This window comes from Trichomycterus rosablanca, chromosome 4, assembly GCF_030014385.1.
Source record: "Trichomycterus rosablanca isolate fTriRos1 chromosome 4, fTriRos1.hap1, whole genome shotgun sequence".
NCBI classification, from domain to species: Eukaryota; Metazoa; Chordata; class Actinopteri; order Siluriformes; family Trichomycteridae; genus Trichomycterus; species Trichomycterus rosablanca.
The window spans coordinates 21,943,641-21,964,597 of record NC_085991.1 but is presented as its reverse complement, the minus strand read 5'-3'; the positions used below and the strand labels follow the sequence as shown (position 1 = coordinate 21,964,597).

The 20,957-nt window shown below is 39.5% G+C and overlaps 1 protein-coding gene across 5 annotated transcripts in view; it reads right to left on the bottom strand.

Moving 5' to 3' along the window:
• Nucleotides 1-20,957, bottom strand: part of ctnnd2b (catenin (cadherin-associated protein), delta 2b) — a 178,199-nt gene that overhangs the window by 8,035 nt on the left and 149,207 nt on the right. For 3 of the 5 annotated variants that reach the window (XM_062993956.1, XM_062993960.1, XM_062993957.1), the window contains 7 exons: nt 20,437-20,554; nt 14,735-14,920; nt 14,045-14,239; nt 12,083-12,233; nt 10,546-10,762; nt 4,723-4,807; nt 2,334-2,460 (listed from right to left, as the gene is read on the bottom strand). In XM_062993956.1, the coding sequence (XP_062850026.1) occupies nt 2,334-2,460; nt 4,723-4,807; nt 10,546-10,762; nt 12,083-12,233; nt 14,045-14,239; nt 14,735-14,920; nt 20,437-20,554 (1,079 nt within the window). The remainder of the gene's footprint in view (nt 1-2,333; nt 2,461-4,722; nt 4,808-10,545; nt 10,763-12,082; nt 12,234-14,044; nt 14,240-14,734; nt 14,921-20,436; nt 20,555-20,957) is intronic. The other 2 variants (XM_062993958.1, XM_062993961.1) reach the window with 1 other exon arrangement.

The window sequence follows — 20,957 nt, the reverse complement described above, 5'->3', positions numbered from 1 at the left end:
CAGCTACGACCTCTGCTGGCTGATTGATGGTGCCTGTGCAGAGCTGAGGAATAATGCGTTGACACAAAGCTTATCCGCATATGAACTCGCCTCGTGCAGGTGAAACGGTGCAGTCGGTACTGCACACATGTCGGAGGGGGCGTGTGTCAGTTGCGGTGCTCCTCAGTCAGCAGTGGAGGGTAGTATCGGTAGAGGGGAAGCGTAATGCAATCAGGGTTATTGGATACGACTAGATTAGGGAGAAAATTGCAAAAAAAAAAAGATAATTGTTGACCATTTGCTTTTGTGTGATACGTCCTCCACTCTTTTTGGGTAGCTTTTTTCTAGACTTTGGATTATGACATAATTCCAGTGTCTAAGGGCATACGCTTTACATCACCCTGGCTGGTACAAAACACAGTGTGTGCTGATCTTAGGCTAGTCTTCAGCTAATTAGCCATAAAAGCACAATCATAAAGCTTTAAACGAGAAGTTCTCGTGCTGTTGATGCATTCAGAAGTAGTTTGAGACTTGATATTCATCGAGCTCTTTCTACTGGCAGTGTTTGTTTCTAGAGATTTAGGGTTTGTATGCCCTTAACAGCAATGAGATGCCATACAAATAATTGCAAATAACAATGTAAGTACATACACTAATTAGCTAAAACACTTTGAGCATCTTTACCTAATATGCTCTTAAAACAGCTCTGACCTGCCAGAGCATAAACATTTAGCTCCACAAAACATTTAAAGGTGTTCCTTGGTATCTGGTACCAGGACGTCACCAGCAAGTCATTCAACTCCTGTACATCGAGGAGTGAATTGTGCTTTAGTGCATCCTGATGCCTCTCTTCCTCAGGTAAACAAACATGTCCCTGGCTGTCTACATGATCTACGAAAACATTTAATAGAGGAAGGCCAAAGAGGAGGTTTATGATGTGGTGAGGGAGGACATGCAGGTGGCTGATGTGACAGAGAAGGATGTTCAGGACAGGGCAGAATGGAGACAGATGATTCGATTTGGCGACCCCTAACAGAAGTGGCCGAGAGAAGAAAATAGGTCTGTTGGGAAAACTATGGAAATCAAATTTCAATGAGAATAATAACCATTCTAAAACCTGCCGAATACGTTCAGCCTGCTTCTCTCATAGAGTATAGATACCCATGCTACTAACCAAGAGATGCTTAGCTTTCCTCCACATGTATCTGTTAAAAGGTCTAATGTTTAAACAAAATAACCAGCACTTGAATGCTTTAGGACAAACTCAATGTCTGATAGCAATGTTCTACAGAATACAAATGACTACAATCTTTCAAAACACAATTTAGGCACTGGGACAGCTGGAAGAGTTGGTGCCGCAAAGCAGGTTGGAACCTGGGGATGTGTGTCTTTTTACCCTCACTTATGGTCACTTTTGAGGAGTTAGGCATGTTCCTTTGGTGTCCATTTGTAATTTCTTGGGGTATTCTGTTTTTCAGTTGGATCGGTTGATCTGATTGCAATTATAGGTGAGGAACTGTGTAAGTGTGAAAATACACCAAAGTGGCCAATCCACCAACTGGAAGACATGGGAAGAGCATGGCAAAATTCTTTCAGACTGACTTAAGATGAGATTTGACCTTGGTGGGCCCTTCATTATGAGTGTGTTCGAAAACCTAGTTGCTGCCTTGCTGTCTTACTGCCTACATAGGCAGCTGCCTAAGTAGAGAGAATTCTAATAAGTCATCGACTTAAGTCAGGTTATTCGAACGCGCTACTCAGACAGTGATTCCATCAGTTTTCGCTTACTAAGCTAACACAGTTAGCCTCATGCCATTTAAACCAATGGAATGGGGTGGCACAATGCGCTAGCCTGTCCCTCCGTGTACCAAAAAATGGTTAAATTAGCTGACAAGCCCAAATTTGCAAATAAATGACACTTTGTGCAAGTTTATACAAATTAAAAATCAATTATAATTTATTTACGTTTAGAAAAGAATTCTCCGTACCGTCCGCCATTTTTTTTTTTTTTCTGTGAGAAAAGTTGTGCCGCACTGAATGCTGGGATTGCCTCCACCGCTAAGGCAGCATCGGATGCTCACTCGTTCTTGAGTCAAAATACTGTTGAAGATACCTTACTAGTGAGGTACAGCCTCCTTCTCAGGAGCACGCACAGGATGATGTAAAATGCTGTCTATGTAGAGAGCGCACTAGGTTTTCGAACACACCCTATATTTATTTGAAATGCTTTGAAACTCCTAATTTAAATCTAATTATTTAGGCCTCATTTAATTCTATATTTAACATAATAGTGCACTTCAAAAAGAAATCTGTAAGCTAAATTCACAATATTAAATGTCAAGCAGTCCACTCACCTGAACGGTTATTTGGCGAGGTCCGCACAGGAGAGATAGACGGAGTACGAGATGATGAATAAGGTCTCTGTCTGTCTCTCTCTATTGTAGAGGATGAACCCACAAAGTGGTACTGAGAATAGCCATCCTGCAAATAACAGAAATCAGTCGCTGTGGCAGCACAGGCTAAATGTTAAGAGCCTCTAACAGCTACCTTGGTATAAACACTGAAATGGCTCAGAAGTACTTCTTAATCAATTTTCACCCAATTTTGTTATTGCAGTGGTCCATTTTAGTAGCAAATCTCTATTAGTCATTCCCATCAACCTAAAGGGAAATCTGTAGACTCTGTCAATAAGAATCTTGCAGTGCTTCTTTTTGAACTAGCAGTCTGTAAAAACCTCTATTCTTTTCTGTTTCTTTTAAACTCTCCAGTGTGTGCTGTATTCCTGGTTTTTAGTGTACAATTTAATAGACTTTGCTTGGGGTTGTTTATTATATCTACTTTATACAGTCTTATTTGGATTTGTTGTATAAATAAATGTTCAGTGCTTCTGAACTTATGTAATTCTGTCTTCTTGTATTATGATACACATAAATATTGAATGTGCCTGTGTATCAAATAGAGATAGGAAAGTGAGCAGATATAAGTTATCTATGTATTTACATTCATTTGCTTTAATATACAGAGTGTAAACAGAGTGTTTGTGCCCATATATACAATGGTAAAACCTTAAGAATGATCTGATTTTTACATTAATCACTAGTAAAATGTGGATTAATCTAAATGAAATTAATATAAACAATTTGCCCAAACTACATTAAAATCTTTCAAACCAGTTTTACATGTAAAAAGCATACAAGGTACAAGAGTGTAAATGCAGCATGATTAATTTTAAGATACACTACATGTACCTCCTCATTTACAAATATAAAACATTATCATGTCTTTACTTAACACACTGATTATTCATTCCTGATGCAGGCTGGACAAAGAATGTAAACTACTAATCAAACAACTTTTTTATTACATTTCCTGTTCATCAACTACTTAATCCTGATCAGTGTCTGGGTGGGTCCGGTTTCATCTAGAATCACTGAGCGCAACATATCAATGTAGATGCAGAGATGTGTTGATGATTTGAACCCAGGTCTTTACAGTGGTGGGCTGGTGTAACAGAGCCCCTGCTCAACTTCCACAAAGTCAATTAAAAATATTGTTAGGTTGGCAGGTTGTCATGTTACCCCCCAAAAAACTGGCAACCCCAAAACTCTATACAGATATCTCTAGCACTTGAGGTCTGAGGTCGCTCGGATGGCGCAGCACCCAATTACGCTAGCCCACCACTGCTAAGTCAAGCTTTACAGACACAGATGTCTGGGTTTGAGGAGTGTAAGGTTGGATGAGGTATCACCTTATTGCACTGCAACAGACATAGAATCGGAACAGTTAGAACGGAAATTCCCAAGTATTTCCTAGTGTGTTCCTGTATGTTTCTGCTTTATGTGCAAATCCTACTCTGTCTGGTGTAAACGAGAGCCCAAAGCCTTCAAATGTCTCGGAGGGGCCTGTTGCTAGGCTTCGGTCTTATTCTGCCTGTGTGAACGTCATGGATGGCTTTCAATGCACTGAGAAAATTGGACATATTTAAATGATAATAAATTAAATAGATAAATAGAAAACACTAAAATCAATTGTGTCTAAAATGCCACAGAAAATAGCTGCTGAAAAACTCACAAAAACCCCAAACCATTGCTGCACAATTCAAGCTTGCAAAAGAGCATCTGGATGATACACAGCACCTCTGGTTTAGAGTTCTCTGAATAAATAAAACAAGGAAACTCAACTGTGAAGCATGGCAGGGGACGTGCTATGTTTTGAGGCTCCAAAAAGCCTGAGGAAAGATACTTCAAAACTCAGTCTAGAACTGACAAGAGACTATTAGAACAGACTACACAGGTGAACCAAAAACAGACAGAAAGACAGAAGGAGGAGGAAACTAGGGTTTTGGATTAGCACAGTTTGGACCTTAACACAGCTAGCATGCTGTGGTATGATGAGATGATTATATAAGTCTTAAATTTCTCCTTACTGTTATGTAAGTCTAAACAGCAGTTAGAGGTACAGGTACAGTACTGCTGCTAGATGAGGTTCTAGCAGTCCCTTACTGAAAGAATTCACATCCCTATTACAGCCTGGACTGTGAAGCAGTAATCAGTGTGTTGAATGAAGTTGGTTGTGTATTATTATTAAGGGATTTTTTTTGTCTAGTGGATGAGGTTAAGAACACATTGTATAAGTAATTATTGAAGGTTCACACCATTTTTTGCTTAGGTGTATGGTAGGTAAAATTGTATGAGTGTCGGTACAAAGTAGACATGGTGAAAGTGTTGTTGCTGAGTTTACTACCTTCTTATACAGGCTACGTAGATCCCGGTACTGCCACATACTACTCAGGACCTGGGATGCAGCTTTTACCACCTTGGGTGAGTGTCTACAGGGGAATAATAAAAAAATGGGTTAAAAAACAACATTAAGACAATTTCAGAGAAAGAGTAAGGGAGCAAGAGCACAAGGTGCTTTACACACTTTATTCATACATTGCATCCTTTTTTTCCCTCTATTTTATTTATGCATTTCCTCCCATTTTCTCCCAATTTAGAGAAGTCGTCCGCTGCTGGGGGACCCCTGATTGCATTTGAGGAGGGTATATTTGCTGCTCACACGTCCTCTGACACGTGCGCAGTCCTAGCGAACCCTTACTTTACGCCCATGCACTCTTTACAGACGCCTAATATCTGCTAATCAGGGTCCTTGCGCAGCGTTTAAAGATCCCACCCACATAGTCCGGTCATCCCCTCTAGCAGACACGAAGCCAAGGAGTTCAGAATCTCGGCACTGGTGTGCTAGCGGAATATCGTGCTGGGCCACCTGGGCGCACATTGCAATCTTTAAATCTTCTGTTTCAGAAATGGATTAGAGTAGTTTACTTGAATAAAGAATAGTAAGATTCCTAAAAGTAATTATTCAAATAATGACTTTAATAACATCAAATAGTCAAATATTTCAGTATTTAATGACAAAATGGTTTATATATCTGTATTAATAAAAATGTACGTACATCTGTAAAAAAAAAAAAAAAAGAAAGAAAAAACTTATACTTATGTGAACTTATACAAAATTTTACAATTTATTAAAATTATACAATTTAAATTCAAAATCTTGAAAAATCTCCGCTGGACAGAGAAACTTTTCTTGTACTTTTGTTAATTGAATAAAGGATCTAGAATGAACAAATCACTGATCACTGTTTTTATTACATTTTACAAACTGTTCTGGAAATGGGTTTGTATAACTGATCAAATGTGACAAGAGTAAAAGTCCCCTTTTTATCCTGATATAAATGTACTTGATAAATGAAATGACATTATTCTATTAACCCCAGTGTTCTGTTGACATTGACTACTGCCGGGTTCTTTGGGGTTCCAGAGACCCCAGTGTTGTGTGGATAAAATAACAATTACTTAAATAACCAAATTAATGAACCAAATCAGTTGGAAAGAGATAGATGGGAGATTTTGTAAAGGGTTATGTGTGTATTTAACAAAGTCAGCTGTACCCCAAAACACCAGACTGAGGCTTAAAACATATGACTATCTATTGGCTTTAATCACATATCCTGGCTGGGATCTCAGAGACCCCAAACATAAGTGTATAAATTAGGGGGTGTTTGGAAACTCAATATCAATATCAATATAAAAATATTGTTTATTTGCAGTTTCCATAAAATTAGGAAACATTAATAAAGAATCAAGCTGCTTGAAAAAGGCTAGGGATATTTTGTGAGCTGTTAGAGACTCTGAGGTGTCAATGCTACACAGTAAATGTCTACATAATATTTAAATAGTAGAGGAGAGGTGTTCAAAAGACTGTTCTTCAGTCATGTAGATCCCTAATGCTGATGACACACTTAAAGCAAACACCCACAGTCGGCTGCAAAACTGACAACGATGAATGAAAAATGAGTTCCATCCTTTCCTTATTTGGATCTGCGCCCACGGCCAGTAAAAAGTAATTTTCATTCCCATGAAAAACTCTATTGGAATTCTCAAAGCAGATGATGGAACTGCACAGCCTCTTCGGTTTCGCATGTTAACATCTCTGCCAGAGGGGAACAAATTACCAGGCATTTCTCCCATTATGATTTAGGCTGGAGATAAGAAGAGCGCACCTTACAATGAGAAAAGCACCATGGGCTTGCTACAGACTACAAACATGTCCATTCCAGAATTACAGTTACATTTTATTTCAGGTGCTTTAAGAAACACTTAAATCATACATAACGAGCTAAAGGATGATTACAACAGCTAATTGCTCTATGGCTTGCAGAACAGCTACATGAGTCTGGGTGCAGATACTTTCATTCTAATGCAAAGAGGACCAAATGTAGAACAATAATGTTCAACTATCATCAAGTTTCAAGCTTAACATGCTTTTTAAAAGTACAGTACATCTAAAAATAGTACTAATAGCACTTCTTGCTCTTCTTTATAGGTTCTCAGAAATAGTGGACTATTGTTATTACAGTTTAGCCGAAATTACCTACATTTTTTTACGAAAAACAAAAAGCCAAGAAAATGTAACTACAAATGTAACTTAAAAGCAACTTAAAAAAAAAAAAATAGAAAATTCATGTAGCAGAATGGTAAAAAAAATAGATGAAAGTTGTTTGCTGGTCTTTAGAACTTTCATCTCTTTTTGAATGTTCTTATGCGCCAGGGGTATTCAACTAAAATTTAAAGAGGTCCAGTTAGAGAAAAATTCTTGAAGCAAAGGTCCGGAATGTTTAACTATATATATATATATATATATACACAGTATATATATATATTGATATTTACATTTTCAGCAGATGTTTTTATCCAAAGCGACTTACACAATGAGCAATTGAGGGTTAAGGGCCTTGCTCAGGGACCCAACAGTGGCAACTTGGTGGTGGTGGGGCTTGAACCGGCAACCTTCTGTTTACTGGTCCAGTACCTTAACCACTGAGCTATCACTGCTATATATATTATAACATATATACAGTATATAACATATATATTGATATATATTATATATAAGTAGCCTAGTAGTTGTATCAACATCTGCATGTAATCAATAACTGACTGTCAAATCAGATGTTTGTTTATTTATTAGGATTTTAACGTCATGTTTTACACTTCGGTTACATTCATGACAGGAACGGTAGCCACTCATTACACAAGATTCATCAGGTCACACGCTTATATCGAACACAGTCTTGGACAATTCAGTGTCTCCAATTCACCTCACTTGCATGTCTTTGTACTGTGGGAGGAAACCGGAGCTCCCGGAGTAAACCCACACAGACACGGGGAGAACATGCAAACTCCACACAGAGAGGACCCGGACCGCCCCACCTTATCAAACCTTTCTCTTATCAAATTAAGAGAAAATAAATTGTGCTCCAGTGGGAAGTAAGAACAGAAATTAGTCTCTCCATCACGGATTAAATGCTGTATTTTCGCTGTACACGTTTCTTTTTTGGAGAGCGCCATTTGTCTCCTGTCTCACTCGTCTTTTCTCAACTTTCTCCTAACTAATAACTTTCTGCGTCGTCTGTATCTCGTTTTTTCTACGTTCGCTATCTTTCTTTTTCTTTCCACCGTCTTTTCACATATAACTCGCCTCTAACTCTCTCATCTGTCTGCACTGTAGAGTCGCAGTGTTTACCGGCTGGAATGCACAGACTTGATTGGCTGAGTGGTGTCACGTGATTGGTCTGTGCGTTTTCTCATCCGCTAAACCGCTACCGTAAAGACTACAAAAGCTGCGCCGGTTAAAATAGAAGCGCTCCGTCAGGTTTCAAATCATAACTTTCTGTTTTGGCTGTAGGTCCGGGTCCGTATGGGACAGCTTCTGGGTCCGGACCCGGACCGCGGTCCGCCTGTTAGTGACCTCTGGTCTAGAAGATGATCGATGAGCTGCTGTGTCTGATCCACTCATACCAGCACAACACACACTAACACACCACCACCATGTCATTGTCACTGCAGGGCTGAGAATGATCCACCACCCAAATAATACCTGCTCTGTGGTGGTACTGACCATTAAAGAACAGGGTGAAAGCAGGCTAAAAAGGTATGTAGAGAAACAGATGGACTACAGTCAGTAATTGTAGAACTACAAAGTGCTTCTATATAGTAAGTGGAGCTGATAAAATGGACAGTGAGTGTAGAAACAAGGAGGTGGTTTTAATGTTACGGCTGATCGGTGTATATGTCATTTTATGGCAAGATAGGTATTATGTTTGTCTGCTTATTTTATCTTGTCTTTACATTCTGGGGCCATTTTATATTTTCATTTTTATGGCTGTGAGGTAGGTTATACTGTTCTTGTATTGTCTTGTGTAAGAATTTCTTTTAAGGTTCCAGGCATGTGTACTTGTTGTCTTTCCTTGGTGTAAAATTGTAAATAGTACTGTGTAAAACTATTTTTGGTACTACACATGGCAGTTAATGATGTTTCTCTTATAGCTGAATGCCTACTGTCTACACATAATGCATTACATACAGTGTATCACAAAAGTGAGTACACCCCTCACATTTCTGCAAATATTTCATTATATCTTTTCATGGGACAACACTATAGACATGAAACTTGGATATAACTTAGAGTAGTCAGTGTACAGCTTGTATAGCAGTGTAGATTTACTGTCTTCTGAAAATAACTCAACACACAGCCATTAATGTCTAAATAGCTGGCAACATAAGTGAGTACACCCCACAGTGAACATGTCCAAATTGTGCCCAAATGTGTCGTTGTCCCTCCCTGGTGTCATGTGTCAAGGTCCCAGGTGTAAATGGGGAGCAGGGCTGTTAAATTTGGTGTTTTGGGTACAATTCTCTCATACTGGCCACTGGATATTCAACATGGCACCTCATGGCAAAGAACTCTCTGAGGATGTGAGAAATAGAATTGTTGCTCTCCACAAAGATGGCCTGGGCTATAAGAAGATTGCTAACACCCTGAAACTGAGCTACAGCATGGTGGCCAAGGTCATACAGCGGTTTTCCAGGACAGGTTCCACTCGGAACAGGCTTCGCCAGGGTCGACCAAAGAAGTTGAGTCCACGTGTTCGGCGTCATATCCGGAGGTTGGCTTTAAAAAATAGACACATGAGTGCTGTCAGCATTGCTGCAGAGGTTGAAGACGTGGGAGGTCAGCCTGTCAGTGCTCAGACCATATGCCGCACACTGCATCAACTCGGTCTGCATGGTCGTCATCCCAGAAGGAAGCTGACGCACAAGAAAGCCCGCAAACAGTTTGCTGAAGACAAGCAGTCCAAGAACATGGATTACTGGAATGCCCTGTGGTCTGACGAGACCAAGATAAACTTGTTTGGCTCAGATGGTGTCCAGCATGTGTGGCGGCGCCCTGGTGAGAAGTACCAAGACAACTGTATCTTGCCTACAGTCAAGCATGGTGGTGGTAGCATCATGGTCTTGGGCTGCATGAGTGTTGCTGGCACTGGGGAGCTGCAGTTCATTGAGGGAAACATGAATTTCAACATGTACTGTGACATTCTGAAACAGAGCATGATCCCCTCCCTTCGAAAACTGGGCCTCATGGCAGTTTTCCAACAGGATAACGACCCCAAACACAACCTTCAAGATGACAACTGCCTTGCTGAGGAAGCTGAAGGTAAAGGTGATGGACTAAACCCAATTGAGCACCTGTGGCGCATCCTCAAGTGGAAGGTGGAGGAGTTCAAGGTGTCTAACATCCACCAGCTCCGTGATGTCATCATGGAGGAGTGGAAGAGGATTCCAGTAGCAACCTTTGCAGCTCTGGTGAATTCCATGCCCAGGAGGGTTAAGGCAGTGCTGAATAATAATGGTGGTCACACAAAATATTGACACTTTGGGCACAATTTGGACATGTTCACTGTGGGGTGTACTCACTTATGTTGCCAGCCATTTAGACATTAATGGCTGTGTGTTGAGTTATTTTCAGAAGACAGTAAATCTACACTGCTATACAAGCTGTACACTGACTACTCTAAGTTATATCCAAGTTTTATTTCTATAGTGTTGTCCCATGAAAAGATATAATAAAATATTTGCAGAAATGTGAGGGGTGTACTCACTTTTGTGATACACTGTACATTGTGATGGACTCTTCCACCGCTGAGGCATTTCTAGTACATACTTGTCTCCTTTGCTGCGTGCAATGCCGATGAGCTTCTCGATGCCTCCAGCGTCGCGCAGGGCTTTGGTGTTCTCCATGTTCTTGGTAATAACCTCATGCAGGGCACAGCAGATGGCTGTGATGGTGTCGTCGGACATGCTCTTCCCCACGCTGCCGCCACTGCTGTTATTGTTGCCTCCTGGCAGGCGGTGGACCAAGTCTCTCATGGCGTACTTGCCTTTAGGGAAGCAGAGGAACCACAGAGAGAGATGAGAGCGTTGGATTATTGGCAGATGGGATTGAAAGTGTTAGAGGGGGTGGAAGTGCACAATCTGTGTCTCTACCGAGATTCAGCAATTTAGGACTGAGATTAAAGAGAGTGACATTTCCGGTACAGGGCTAATACACTACACTAATAAACTGCACTATAGGGTTATACACGCCCACCAACCTGGCAGAACTATTTTACACAAAAAGTTTATTTTTCAAGTCCAAAATTATGTGGACATCTGATCATGAGCTTGATGGACACCATAGGTGTTTATATAGAGCCTCTCTACTCCTTTGGGAAGGCTTTCTATAAGATTATGGGATGTGTCAGAGGGAATTTGTGCCCATTCATATAAAAGAGCTTTTGTGAGGTCACTAGAGTTCAACTTTTCAATTCATCTCAAAGACAATCAATCGGGTTTGTGGTCAGGGCTTTTAGCCTCCACACCAAATTTGTTAAACCATGTCTGTGTGGGACTAAACTTCCAAAATTTAATGCAAGCTTCTGACAGTTCAGCTAAAATGAAGGCATGCTGAGATGACTTTGCTGGTTAGCAAGCTCTTAAAATAAAGTTAAAAATGATGTCATAATGATCTTCAAAGTTTTAAAACACTTTAAATTTGCTGGTCTTATTAGTGAAGACCTTTTGATCGACGATGCTGTTGGGGCATGTTATTACCATGTTTACCACATTTTTTATTATTACATTTGTTTGATTGTTTATTGATTGAAATAATTTGGGAAAAATTTCATCCATATCTTGGACGCCACTGAATGTCACAGATTGAAATAAATATTATAAATATTTAAATAAACATGTAACAGACGGCATTTGCATGGTTCTCTGCTTAAATCTTTCAGGAGAGCTTTACTTCTTTTGCTTTCAAAATCATCCTCTTGCATGTTACCAAGGCCTAGACTAAGTGGCGTTGCCATGGAGACTCCGAGGCCAACCTCAGCACTCAAATCATCACAGTGATCAATAATTGTCTGTTATTGTAACGAGGCAGATTTTAAACAAACACATGCCACATCTCAAGCCACATTTATTAAATAACCAATATTGCTTGCTGGGTTTATTAAATAACTGAGATTACTACACACACACAGAGGCGTACACACTCACACAAACACCCACAAACACACACAATATGAAAATCTACAAAGCAGATGTAATCAAAGAATGCAATAAATGGTGGATATGAGTGTTGTACGATTCTACGCCTTAGCACAATTCACTTTTATATTTCAGCTCTAAAGTATTTATGCCCCCATCCCCAAACGTACCGATGAGCTCTTTGTTCCTCACATCTAAGGCCATATTTCTGAGTGCCGTGGCTACGGCACACACCACACGATCGTTATCGATCCTCAGCAACTCGACCAGGATAGGAAGGCCTTTCTCTTTCCTCACTGCTGCTCGGATATACACCGACCACTGCAAAACACACAGGAATAACTCTAATACAGCCGCCCCAGACAAAACTCCATCTGATAACATGAATCAGAAAACACCTTCAATAACTCATAAAAAGGATATGAATTCATTTTAAGATATGACATGAAAGTTTGTTTTAAGTAGCCTGATTCACACACATTTCCCTTTACAAACTCTACATCATTACCACAGTCTGGGTTTTGGTGTGTGTTTCTTCATTTTTGGTGGAGCTGTAAGACTGAGAAAACATTAAATGTATGTATTACTTTTTTGTCAGCACATACAGACGAGTGACAAAGTAAATACATCAAATGGTCTAAGTCAGGGGTGTCAAACTCATTTTCACAGAGGGCCACTTCAGCATTATGGTGGTCCTCAAAAGCAGATTGTAACGTATCTTGCTGTGATTGCAGTCTGCTTTTTAAGTCTTGGACTATTTGTTGTTTTTCTTGGAGGCTAAATTCTGTGTTTGGTGTCTGTATATTTATAATGTATATCTACATTTATATTGTACTCCTTTACCACAGACACGGCCTCATAACCGGTTTCTCTTCTTGAAGCACAAACATGTCTACTTTCCCATGTTTTACTGAATTATTTTCCTTTTGCTTCAATTTTCTCTTCTTGTACATTTTAAGATTATTTGTAAATATTTCTCATCACTTGTTGAAAAACCACCTCAATTAAACGCTGGTGTGGAAACACTGTCATCTAGTGGCGGGATGCGGTCACTTTGAGGATCACAAAATTGGCATGCATTGTAGGAGATGCAATTTATGTACGATTTTACAGTGTATTTTCGGACAATCATACGTCTTTTAAGCTCTCTAGGGCCACATAAAATGACGTGGCGGGCCGGATTTAGTTGCGAGCCTTGAGTTTGACACACGTGGTCTAAGTGATTTGTTTTCCAACCACCAGCAAACAAGATACTCCCTGTATTAGGAATACAATTTTATGTAACTTCACACCAGTGCAGTAGAACATAGTGAGACAATGTGATGGCCTTTTTAATAAAACTGTGATTGCACCAATTGTGATACCAAATCTTTAAACAAGGGTGTGATTAATTATATTTAACTTAAAGCTCTAGTACAAAAATGAAGAAACAACTTTCAGGCACTAAACCAGTCTTGGCCAATCCTAATTTCAGAGAAGAGAATTGTTTAATTCGTTTTCAGCACAAACCTTCTTTTATAAATACCTACTCAAACATTAATATACTATGTACTATATGTCAGAAAGTATGTGGACCCCCATCCTAATCACAGTATTGACAAAATGTGTTTTAAGCACTCTGCTAACAAGTGCATAAAATCTCATTAAATGAATGACATTATTCCAACTTTGTGGTAACAGTTTGGGAAAGGATAGCATGACTGTGCCACTGGGCATAAAGCGAGGTCCTTCATTTGGTGTCGAGGAACTCCAGTCCTGACCTTAGCGCCAATGAAGACATTTGATTATTAATTAAGATTATTAATGATCCAGTCTGTCTTGGCCAAAATCAATGCCTGACCTCATTGAATGGGTGATAATATCCATAGACACAATTAAGAATCTTGTGGAAAGCTCTTCCAGAGGACTAAATATGGTATTTGAATGGACTCATGGTCATGTGTCCACACACTTTTCCCATATAGTACATATTATTATATTTAAATATATTTAAAATAAATATATTTAAATTTATATATTAAAAGTTACAACAAAGCGAGAAGTGAACGTATGGCACAGAAAGATGTGTGTTGTTGATACAGGCATGAGTTGACCCGACTGGGCCATGGCTCCGAGGGGGTGAAGTTACTCACTGGTTTGGGGGTGGGGCCTACCTTCCAGCTTCCTGCCGCCAGATTCTGTAGAGCCCCTGCCGCCCCCTCCAGCGTGTCCGGGTTGGAGCATTCTGACAGCAGCGTGAGATACGGCTTCACTATGGATGGGTGCCAGAGCATCTGCAGCCCCTTCGGAGGATCGGCGGAGTCTGGAAAAGGGCCCACACCGTCCCACTGAAACCACAGGAAGAGCAGACCTCATTAAACACTCAGTTGATATAAGCTGCTCTCGAGAGGTTCAGAAACATCAATAGCTGATTAAAAGAACATGATGCTGAGAAAACATTTAAAACCCATGGTAAAAGCGGCAATGGGTGCTAATCTGTATCAGTCATTTAACAAGCTGAGCAATCCAGCTGTTCTAAACAATCATTGTCACCTTTCCAGATGTGCATTTATTTCACTAACTAAGCAGACTGTTCCTATGTGTTTAGCAATTTAAAAGCCACAATACGAGATAATGCTTCACACTGGAGTCAGGTGGTTGTAGAAGAATGAAGCCGATGCCCCTCTATCCCCACTGTTTTCGCAGTGTAAATGAAATCAGCCCTCTTAAGTAAGTAATTATCTACTGGAAGGAAAATGATTGGCGACACAGGCCGTCTGAACGGCAGCGCTGCTAAGTGGCGATAATTGCTGCCAGCTGCATCTCTCGTGCCTGCTGCCCACCTGATCGTGGCCCTTCTTTTTCTTCTTCTTTTTACCCCAGCAGCCAGAGCTCTCAGCATCCTTCCCGCTGGCGTCAGTGCACAGCACCCCGTCTAGCTCGTCCGAGCCCAGCTGCTGCCCCTGAGACGTCTCAGCTGCCAGCCGGTAGGACAGGTTCCTCAGAATACACACGCAGTTCTCTACAGTCTGGTTAAGTGAATGGTTAACAGGAGAAAGAAAATAAGGGCAAGATGAACATTGACTGAAAGAGGTGCAATGCTTTAAAAGAGACTTGATATTTGGACCTGCTTTCCATTCAAATACACTTTGTGTTCAGTGATATGGTTTGACAATATTACAACACCACGATTATGTGAACCAGGGTCAATGTACTTGAGTTCTGGTGGTTTTCATCTTGCATCATTACAATGCTATAGAAAAAGTATTTGCCCCCTTATTAATTACTTTCGTTTTTGCATATTTGTTACATTTAAATGTTCATTAAAGTACATTTAATAATAGACAACGTTTTTTTTTTATTAATGATTTCATTTATTAAAGGAATAATGCTGTTCAGCCTTACCTGGCCCCATGTGAAAAAGTAATTGCCCCCTTAGCTACTTAATCAACCAGTTAACCAAATTCTGTTAACAGCTGGGTTTAAGTTCACCAGCCCAACCCAGGCAGAATTACTGCCAGACCAGCTGCATCTAATCATCATCTTAAAGAACCTCTCTTTCACCAAGAACACACTGATGACTCATCCAGGGGTCACAAAAGAATTTAAATAAACATTTAAACCACAGTGTGAACCAAAGTCTTCACTTGCCTCAGTTAAGGTCAATGTACACAATTCCACAATATGAAAGACACTGCGCAAACCAATTCTGACCAAAAAAACACAAAGTCTTGTCTTGCATTTGCCAAAAAACATCTAGATGAACACCAAGACTTTTGGGATGATATTTTGTGGACTGATAAGTCTATCATGGAACATTTGGAACACATGGGTCCCATTACCACAGGTGAAAGTTAACATGCATTCCACTGTAAGTACATAATACTAACAGTCAAACATAGTGGTGGTAATGTGATGGTCTGGGGCTGCTTCCATGGGACCTGGACGACTAAACATAACTGATGGAACCATGAATTCTGCTCCTGATCAAAAAATCCTGAATGTTCGCCCCTCAGTTTATAACCTGGGCCACTAACCGCAGCTGGGTTAGCCAGCACCTCTGAGTAGCTCGAATAAAAAAAAAAAAAAAGCATAAGGGTTTTGATGTGGGCTCAGTCAAATTCCTATATAGTATATAGTGACCTGTTGTTGTTATTCATAACAATAATTTTACAAAAGCACTAAGACCTGATAAAACTCAGGAGGTTCAGAAAGCTGTATTATTATGTTAATATACTGTGATATGACTTTATAAATCACATCCTGAATCACATCCTGACAGGGTCACAGTGTGTCCTGCACTGTGCAGAAACACACATCTCGAACAGCAAAACCAATCATGGCATGCAATTTGCCTTTTGGCAAGGCCTATGCATGACTGTTACTTAACAGTTTCTTGTTAGGCTGGCCCAACCTAAACTAATCCTTTTCTGATGAGCAGTGAAGCAAGTTAAAACCAAATAAAGGACTTTGATCTTGGATGGATTCCAGGGGATTTAACTCTGACGGCTTTATTTTAATTATCTGGCAGATTCAGACCAAGCATTTTAGAAATAACAAAGAGCCTTTGAAATTCAAAGTGAAGAGGTTTTTGACTTTGTAACTTAATCTGTGCAAATTAACATTCCTCACCCTTAATGTTGGGACTGCTTATACAACAGTGATAGAGGAACCAATCAACAGTGGTGTATGCTATTAAAAGGGTTGGGGACAAATTAATATTGCTTTGGACTCTTCTGATGGATGAGCTATTATCTGCATTGCAGGATAATCTGTAAACCCTGTTTGTTTTATATAGGTGTTAGGAAAAGTTTGTGAACCCTTTAGTTTGACCCAAATACACTTAGCAGACTAAAGAGGGACATGAGTACAAATACAAATAATGACTGGTAGAACTTGTACTATGTTTCCTGTGGCAGTTGATTAGTTGTACAACAATAAGTTGCAGTTTGAGACTCTTGCTTGGATTTCTTGCTCAAACACTATTTTAAAGTCATGCCACATCAGTTTAAATGAGTTTAGGTCTGGACTGACTCTTCTTGTTGTCCTGTTTTTGCATCATTCAACTTTTATAAGACTTGGGTAATAAAATGCTGCTTCGGCAATCTCATGTGAAACTGTCCAGGACCTGAATCAGCACACAGTCCCTACCATGATGCTTCCTTCACTGCTCTTTACAGTTCAGGCTTTGGTGTTGGTGTATAATGTGTTGCTCTAAAATACTGGAATACATTTTCTTTTCTGTCCACTGAACATGGTCCCAGAAACACTTTGCCCAAGACACTGATTGTGTCTGTATGTTTAGATATCAGTGTTTTACTATTTACATTTTTGTTTTTTCTGATGTTGGTTGCAAGAATCAGTACTTTTGCTTTGAACCTTGACTTCCACACATTATGCAAATGGTGTGAACCTTGCAGGACACCCACACATAGGTCTCCACACATAACATTTCTAAAGTTCTTTATCTATTAGACAGTTTATACATTTTCCAGGTCCTTTACAATGTTTTAATCATAGAATGGTCTACATGAATGCTTCTTTTGTTAGAGAAGTGCAGAAGTAGACGTATCATAATTGACATTTGATTTTATCTGACTACACTTTGTTTTAGTCCAGAATGGCACAGACTAAGGGGATTTATTAATATAACACACACATTAAAGGTATCCTATGCACTTTCGACCAGTAGGTGGCTCTGTGGACCATCATAAGAAAAGACAAACTCCATGTAAGGTCCACGTAAAGTGCAGATTGTGGATACATAAATAACAGTAAAAAAAAAGCTGGGTGACATTGCTTAATTTGGTTTATCAAAAAAACAGTAAGAAGCAGCACAGATTCACTAGTGGTGTGCGATACTGCAAATTTTTTTATCGATCCGATACCAAGTAAATACAGGGCCAGTATCGCCGATATCGATCCGATACCGATACTTTTTAATAATTAAGGTAGATGCATCATCAAATTGCTAAATCTGAATGAATTTTCATGACCTTTAGGTGTGTTATTGTAATACATATTTTTTTTGTAAGTAGCTTCTCTCAGTAGGGTTGTAAATAAATTCAGTTGTTTTAAACGGTCCGATTTCTTGTTTCTGGTGCTTCACTTTCTCACAATGTTACCATCATGGCATATCACCACAAAGCGGCTAACTCGTACCACATAGTTGTGTTTGCTGGGTGAATACATTTGTACATTTTTAATAGTGACCAAATACATGTGTCCTTGTTAATTGAAAATAAAAAATCAATGCTATTCTGTTTACATTTATAAGCACAAAGTCAAAAGAAAAGAGCTCTCATTCACCAAAACACGGAATAAGAGCCTCACTACATGCTCCGATTCATTTGCGTAAGGGGCGCAAAGTGCGTAAGGTGCGTCCGTACTTTACGTACGTATAGTTTACACTATTATTTCCATAAAATTGCCCCAATTTCTGTATCTGCAAAGCAAAGTATTCAAAAAGTTACAATCTTCCCATGCCTAACAACATACTGATGTCTGTTAGGATTATAACAGCGTGACGGTACCACAACAAAACACAGCAGAGCAGGAGGGGAGGAGCGAGGTGAGCATGTGAGAGGAGCGGAGGAGTCTGTACAGACATGGTCTTTACTTTCTGATGAAACGAGAGAAACGTGCTGAATGTAGCAAAGAAAAAGTAAAACTAAAGAATCGATCCCATCACATTAGTATCGATCCGATACCAATACCAACATTGGTGTCGATAATATCGATATTTGGATTGATCCGCCCACCACTAAGATTCACTGCTTTTGTGGTTGAATGCTTCTGGTCTTCGGTCACTTAGGTAAGCATTGTGAAAAAACAAGCACCCGTAATTAAATATGTAAAATGCTACAATATTTAGAATCAAATAAATGTGGTAACAGTTTATGCCAGTGAGAGAAGAATTAAAAGTGAACTGAATACATCAGTCACACATATTATTTCTGCATTGTTTTGTTAATGGCTAAAAATACATAACTCTTATAAATAGATACATAACTGCCTGATCTGTTTATAATTTTTGCTTGGTGAATGCAGTGAAGAAAAAAATCTAATGTTCATTGTGATGCTGTGTGTGTGTGAATTGAACAGTCTACTGCTTGTGCAATCTCTGCTGCTCACCTAATGAACAAAGAAAACAAGTCATCAAGCCTTCTTTCTACCAAGTAGCAAAAAGGAGCATCTGTTTAATCCGGGGTGCATTTTAGGTCAGAAAAAAGGCAAGATGGGTTTGTTTTTCTGAATTACAAAGTGAGACGAGGACTGCAGCAGAAAATCTCTTATACAGGATAGAATGTAAGAAGAAAAAATGACTACTAATAAAAATGACTAATATGTTTAGAGCATAAGAATGTTCATGTACATTATTATTTACCTGTGTTGACCATCCACTTTTACTTATCTACACAAAGGAATAATAATTATTCCTAGTTTTGTTCAAGCCAAAAAAAAATTATATTCATTGCTCATTTGCAGTAAAAAGCACAGTGTATAAAAATTCAGACCAGCGCACTATTCATGCCCAAGGACAATATTTGGAATTCTGCCACAGAGATAAACCTCAGGCAGGTAAACATGGCCAAATGCACCAGAGTAATGGCAGGCAAAATTACTTTTTATTTATTAACAAACTTTAATCAAAGTAATTATTTTTGCTTATTTGCTATGTTTGAAAGTGTTATAGTTTAAGACTTTAGTTTTCAGCACAATGAGTAATAATCATAAAAGTTTAACTTTTAATCGTTATTTAATTATTACTGTCACAGCTGGGTGCTGAAAAACAACATGAGTTCTGGAAATCTGCATCAGTCCTTGCATGCTAGGTCACTGTATGAGAATTCTGGCATGTTCTCCCAGTGTCAGAGTGCGTTTTCTCCAGGTTACACAGGTTTGTCCCTACCTCACAAATAGGTGGTAAACTGTCTGCTTTAAATTGTTCCTCTGTGTCAGTGATTGAAGGAGTGTTGTCTTCATGTCAGTAATCTCTAGTACTTTAACCTTTCCCTATCCAATGGTCAGCCCTGCTGGCCTGGACCAAAATGTCGTAGCAATATTTCAGGAAGCATGACTGGCCCGTGGGGGAAACTCCCTAAACGTTTATCTACATGTTATTGCTACTGTACCACACTGATCAATAACACAAAGTGTGCCCTCCCTGTAGCTATTTATACACTGCCTTTTAGTAATTTCTTGGGATTTCAGTGGCCGGGCATAAAATTTTTATTATATGAATAAAGGTTAAGCATTATGGGAAAGGCTGGGTAACCGCTAATCGGATAAGCTAGTTGGTTGGTTACCATGGTAAAAAGAGGGTGGAATGACTGCAAAACAAACACTGCAAAAATTCCCAGGCATTATACAACATTTTCCAGTATTAATAATGGCTAAATGTGACTGCACCTTATTAGACAGTACGAATCCTTTAATCGTAATGGAAACTGAAGAACAGGTTCGTTCATAAAAATCTGTTTTATATTTTAATTCTGTTTAAAATGAAGAAAGTATAATTTATGGAATGTGGTAAAACTCAAACCTTGCTGTCGATTTCACTGCTGCCCAGTGCTGTCTGAATGACATAGAGCAGCGCGTCCGTCAGCCCTTCACACTCTCTCATCCGGCGCCGCGCTTCCTCTCCTGCCGAGCTCACGTTCCTGTAAAGCATGCACAACAAAATGTTTTGCACATTAGCATTAGTTCACCATCTTTCATCATTTTGCTGATGCTGAACTGAACTCACGTGTTGCTGAACGCACATACTGTTCTGGATTTAAATATGAACTCACTGCTTCACTCCAGACTATTCTAAAATAAATGACAGGACTGTTACTTTGCATCTACTGGAATCTGAAGATGTGTTAGCCGAATGCCTGTTGTGTGCGTGGCTCATCCTTAACAGGCCCTCCACGTGTCAGCCCGAAGGCTATGTCCTCATCCCCTTGGCTCTAGGAGCTCATGCCTTTGCTGCAGGTGCTGTAGCAACCTCGCTCAAGCGTTAAATACTGAATTGGATTCCTGAATCTTTGGTCAGGCATGAAACACATTAATTAGAGCACA